The sequence below is a fragment of the Elephantulus edwardii genome, unplaced genomic scaffold, assembly GCF_000299155.1.
Source record: "Elephantulus edwardii isolate Elephantulus edwardi_28Jun2011 unplaced genomic scaffold, EleEdw1.0 scaffold00095, whole genome shotgun sequence".
Lineage (NCBI taxonomy): Eukaryota > Metazoa > Chordata > Mammalia > Macroscelidea > Macroscelididae > Elephantulus > Elephantulus edwardii.
In genome coordinates, this window is record NW_006399845.1 from 11,133,124 (window position 1) to 11,139,489 (window position 6,366).

The 6,366-nt window shown below is 36.8% G+C and overlaps 1 protein-coding gene across 1 annotated transcript in view; it reads right to left on the reverse strand.

Moving 5' to 3' along the window:
* Nucleotides 1–5,537: 5,537 nt before the first annotated feature.
* PURA (purine-rich element binding protein A) overlaps nt 5,538–6,366 on the reverse strand; it is a 1,428-nt gene continuing 599 nt past the window's right edge. The window contains exon 3 of the mRNA XM_006891231.1: nt 5,538–6,351. Coding sequence (XP_006891293.1) covers nt 5,538–6,351 — 814 coding nt within the window. The remainder of the gene's footprint in view (nt 6,352–6,366) is intronic.

Here is a 6,366-nt window from a genome sequence, read left to right on the forward strand (position 1 = left end):
CAAAACTCTTGTTTCCAAAATGAGTAAAATTCACTGGTCTGTAAGAATCAAATGTATTTTACATAGAGAACCACCACCAAGTTTCTACTGTATCAACAAGACAATTTTCCACAAAAGCAAAAAACAGTAGGGGAATAAAAAAGAAAAAATATACCATACAGAAAAGATGGGGACAAAATAAAAACAATGAATAGCTATGAAATTCTAGTAAAAAAAAATGTTATTTTAACAAGTGACCTTTGCCATTCTCAACCTTCCTAAAGGACAAACTGCCTGGAATATTCAGCATCAAAACTTGATAGTTGAGCAGGTGAAAGAGGATAAACTGTTAACATGGGACCCATCATAGCTCTCACTTTTGCCTAGTTGGTCTTGCATCATGAATTTCTACCTCAAAGCTAGTTTCGATGGTTTTCCCATTTAACCCTCAATTTAGTTTCTGGTCAAAAGGGTCTGTCAATTTAGGTTTTGTTTAGAATCAAATAACTCCTCAAATATTAAATGCAGATTTTTCTTAAAGATATATTGCAAATTATTTAGATTTAGTCATCTGTAAATGTTATACTCAGAGTTATCACCAGTCGTCCCAAACCTAAAAATGACAAAGATTTCCTGGATTTGGCATCTTTTTACAAAGAAAGCAGGAATGAATCCTGATAGTCAAAAGACTTTGAAAAATGAAAAAGTCATTAGATTTGGTATCTCAATTTTTATGGGGAAAAAAACCTTAAGTGTTTGTTCACGCATAAAAGAAAATGAATTATGGCACTATGAAAGCTACAAGAGCAACAATTTCAGAAAATCTAAAATTATCTACAAGTGTATGTGTGTGTGAGAAAAATGAGTGGGAATGTTGTAAACGAGAGGATGAGCCATGTGTGCAAGATAAAAATAATCATGCCCATGGTAGGGTCATCATAGCTGGCAGAAAACTCAAAATGTCATAAAGAAAAATGTGTTAGTTTAGAAAGTTTCAACAGTGTCAAAACATAAAATTTTAAAGCACAGAAACGAAAATGAATGAGACAACCCCACAAACATCAAGTTATAGAAGAAAATAGAAGAAAAAAATGGGACGTAACTTTTTCAGTATACCAAATCTTAATTGACTTAAAGATGACATAAAGTGCTTCACCATGATACCCACCCAGATTCTCATATTTATCTTTTTCATTCCCCTTCCACCCAAATTAAATTCCATTTCCTGCAGAGAAAGTACATCTCTATATTAGTAAGAATAAGAAATGAAAACAGTGAGTACAACTGATATAGATCCATTGACTTTTATTACAAATGTACTTGATCACTTGGCTTCAAAAAGTTTAAAATCGATACCCTATTTTCTGTATGCCAGTACAAAGCAAACTGTTTTACAAATTAAATACCTAAAAATTTGACAAAAATATTAAAATCTGATGAAAAACAATTATAAAAATCCTTAATCTCTCTCTTCAAAAAAGGAGGCAGTCTTCCCAGTCCTATTATACAATATTAATAATATTCACCATTTTTAGAATAGGTAGCTAAATTATATATTTTGTTAGCATACAAAACTCTTAGACTAATAGATTTTATTTGTATATGCTCCAGTTAAGTTTGTGAATGCCATCGGATTGCAATATCATCAACTATCTTTAGTTGAATCCTAATTTACACTTATTTAATAATTTGCATAGTTTGAAAGGGATAAAGGTTATTCTACAACTAATTATCATAGGCTATTACAGTGCTATTTTTCAAGGCATTAAAGTATTTGCTCCCAAATGAAATTATGTTTTCTTTAGGCAGGGGTTAAATTTACTAGCAGCTTTCTCCAATATCCGAAAGATCAAATTGAAAGTTATTTCTTTCCAGATGTGAAGACTTAAAAAACCCATTGATACTTTCCACTTTGAGTCAAATCTCAACCCCTGCATAGAACAATTAGAAAGTGACACTTTCAAGGTTTTTTGTTTCCCTGTTAGTTTTGGTTTCTACTCTCCATGGCTTTTGAGAAGCTGGAAAAGTTTCATCTTTCCTAACTAGCATTCTTTTTTTTTTTTTTTAATTTGGCAAATATTCATCTATCTCCAATCTGTATATAGTGGAGGAAAAGCCAATAGGGCTTTTCTTATGAACTTCCTTTGTTGTCAAAGGCATGTATAATGATTTCTACTGTTCTGGTTAGCTAACTTTAGCTCCCTCTGTGGCTGGATGACTGCTGCTTCTAACATCAGCATGATAAATAGGAGGCACAAATAAAAAGTAGCTTAAAAAAAAGGATTTGGTGATTTAAAAGAAACAAACAAACAAACAACACTAAACACACATATATATGGACATTTCAAATCTGGTGGCTGATCTCTGGATTAAATTACTTGACAGTGTCTCTCATTTTAAAGAACGTCAATATTGCAATGCAGTTCAAGTTTTGTTTTATACTTAGGCAAATAATAGTTGAACCAAGCTCTTGGACCTTAGTTGTAAGACAAAGCAGATCAATAAAGATAAGGCATACTTGTCAGGAATTAAGTTTCATTTATGTTTTTGGCACATTTGATCATACTGTCTTCTATGAATAACACATATGGTCAAATATACCACTTCCTTTTTTTCTCCAAGCACAAATAAGATAGGGTTTATCAACCAGTAAAATAAAAACAAGGAAAAAAACTTCAACATAAAACACTGAAATATAGAACCATGGTAAAGTACTGAGCACCTGGGGTAGGGGTGGGGGTGCAAGGATGAAACTGGAGAGAGGAGAACGGAAGGTGGTTGGGGAGATAAAGTGAGATGCAAAAAAGAGCATCTTTACAGTCATGTAGTCTTTTCTATGATCACCTCTTAAGTCTCAGAAGATCTGCATGTGGATTTTTTTTTAACCCACTGACCACAAATCAGACACTGATTTCAAAAATCTTAGTAAGATTGTGTTCAACTGTTATAGTGTAAATACAATTGCACAAATACATGTGCTTCTTGATCCGGTAGGATTCTAAGCAGAATCTGAAGTCTATAGATAAGAGAGGCTTCACTTTAGGTAACTTTGACCCTAAAGAAAACCTCATGAAAGAACTCGCATCTCAAAGGAAAGGACACTTTGCCTAAGTTTGCTGTGTTTTTGTTGACTTGCACTACTTATTGCTGGCTACTATGAAACACTATCTAGAAGTACTCCAACAACCTGTAGTACAAGGCTTAACTTTAAGAAGCTATAGTAAACAAGAGACAAAATCAAAGCAATTCTCTTTCCTAACTAGTAACAGCACAGAGAATGCAGTCTTTTCCATATCACAGTTAAAGTACAGTGAACAAAACAGCTCAACAAACCTTAAGACAAAAAAGTGCAGGTTATTAATGTTTACATGCAATTGATAAGCATTCCAAATGTCACATTATGCACTGTAAAAGCTCAACTTTACTATATGGAAATAAGAAAAATGCACCTTGGGGGGAAGGGAAAAGCAATTTAATAATTTCCAGTGATTTTGTAAGTAAAGAAATTCCTAACTATTGTACGGTCACCTCATATTTAACATTGTGTGAATATTAAAAGCAAACAATTTAATGGGAAAATGCACAGTACAATGGAAATAGCTTGTTATTCAACACATACAGTAGATCTCAAAAACAAAGACAACACACTCAACCAGGGAGCTTAAAATACCAAATCAAAACCCAAAGAACCAGCAGAAGAAGAAAAAAAATCCTTCAAAAAGACAACTGTTTCACCTTCCTAGGCCAATGCTCTACAATATAAGAAGCACTGATACCTTCTCCAGCTCCTACAAGTGGTGTCTTCTACATACAGCAGTTAGTTCCATAAGGCTGGATTTGCCAAGAAACAATTCCACCTCCAAAACTCTCTATGTCCTTTTTTTTTTTTTCTTTTTTTACCAAAATACTTTCTACAGAATTCCAAACCAAAATGTACTGTTTAAGGCATCATTTTTTTATAACATTTTCTCTTCACTCAAAGATGATAGTCATGCAGCAGTTTAATGATAAAAATATATTAATATTTTACTATACAGCAGCAAGAAGTTAGTTGTCAATTAAAAGCACACAAACACCTTTAAAAGAAAATCTGTAAAAGACTAGCGTTACAAACAATTTCAGTCTGGAGGACACCAGCTTGGTAAAGTGCTCTCCCCTAAGCTTGCAATCATACCCTATACCTTGAATATACTTTTGATAAAAGGCTTGTACACTTGGGGAACACAGATACACTTAGCATATAATGTAGCCAGTAATAACTAGCACCACAGCTACATGGAAATCTTTTACATATACCAACTTGGCTTTCATTTGTAAATTAAATTCAGAATCCATGGCTCAGTAGGATAACTCTATAATTGCGTTGCTCTGCTTTATAACAGGTCTACATAAGTTAACAGCACTGGCAAAAATCAAAGGATAGCTTTAGACTTCTTAACAAGTTTAGGAGACAGTGCTAGTGACCACAGATAGACTCACTACCTGATGTCCAAGTACAAGTTCACTGGAAATTGCTGCACGTTAGTTAAGTTTTTAAAATCTTTCTACACATAATAAAAAAAATATATTATGAACGATACAAGTACATCTCATATACACAAGAATGACAAAACGTCTACTTGGTCAAAGCAAACAGATGCAAAAAAATATTATGGGAGATTTCCTTTCTCTTTTTCCTTTTACTATTTCAATAACTTTGGTTCAAACCGTAAAAATCACAACTTAGCAAATTTAATTTAAATGCCTTTTTTAATAATTTCTCCATGTTCACAGAAGTTTCACTGACCATTTTATATGTTTAAGGTCCAGATGCAATGCATATTGTATAAAAGAGAGCACTTATTGTTTACCTTGCATGAATTAAACCTACGTACCTTTAACTCTACAAACTTCTGCATAACATTTAGACAAAGCTCAGACACACAGCATGCCTAGCCCTCATATATATACATATCTCTAATCACAGGTATATAGGGTGTCAAATATACTATAATAACCTCCATGTAAGGTTTGAAATTTGGTAACAAAATGAGAAAAACTAAAAATATTATTTTACGTGTTCTAAAATATCTCTTTTTTTGTGCTAAAGTCAAATGTTAGCTCAACATGAAAAGGACTTTTATATAATTCAGCAATATTATAATCTTGACCATTTTGCAAACACTTTTAATAATAATAGCTTAAACGTGTACAAAAGTTCTTGGTTAATTAGGGAAATAAACACTCAGTTCTTTATATTTTTTAATCAAGTAGGAAACACAGTTCATATAATGTTATTACTTTTTGCATTTTTTTTTGTTTTTTGTTTTTAGCAGCTGCTTACTGTTTTATATGGTGGATAAAGTGGACAACATCCAGCGATGGGTGGCAAGTCAAGAAGAGAAACTGTCAGTTGGTGGAGGTTCTGTGGGTGGTGCTCCCTTGGAGTTAACAGTTTGGTTTTTTTTTTTTTTTAACTTTTTACTTTTTATTTTCTCTCTTTACAGTATATTTTCTGGTGTGTGGCTGTGTGTGTGTGTATGCATGTGTGTGAGGGATTTTCTTTCCATTCAGTCTGATCAATCTTCTTCCCCTTCTTCCTCACCCTGCAGCAGTAGGGTGGCAGCCGCTGTTTCCTCCTGCTGCTGCTGCTGCTGCTGGTGAAGCTGCTCACATGCAGCACGCTTCTCCCGCTGCTTCTCTTGTATCTTCTTCATTTCCTCCGAGTACTTGCAGAAGGTGTGTCCGAACTTGGCCCACACCTTGTAGGGCACGGTGATGGAGTTGCGGTAGGTGGGCTTCACCTCGCTCACTCGCATAAACACGCCGTACTTGTTGGAGCCCACATCGAAGAAGAAGCGCTTGTTGTCCACAGTCAAGGAGGTGCCCTCGGGCAGCTCGGCCGGCTCCTCCTCCACTCCGTAGTCGTCGATGAGCTTGGCCAGAGCGTCACGGAACTCGATGAGCCCCTGCGCGGGGAGCGCAATGGTCTGGCCCTGCGTGGAACCCAGGCCAGGCCCCCGGTTGACCGTCTGGCGGATGCGCAGGAAGCGGCCGCGTTGGTTCTCCTTGAGATCCATGTAGTACTTGCGGTTCTCGCGCACCAGGAACTCACTCTTGAGCGCCCGGCGCGGCTCGTCCTGAGCCTGGGCCAGGTCGGGCGGCTGGCTGGGGCCCAGCTGTGCGTAGTGCTCGATGAAGTCGCCCAGGTAGTCGCGGAACTCCACCGCCACTGACATGGAGAGAGTGAGCCGGCTCTTGTTGCCGCCCGCGCCCACCTCAGCAATCTTCAGGAAACGGCCCTTGGCGTTCTGCTTCACGTCCAGGTAGAAGCGCTTGTTCTGGATGTCCACCCGCTTGGAGGCCAGCTCCTGCGTCTCGTGCTGCAGCCCCCCAGGGGCCCCGCCG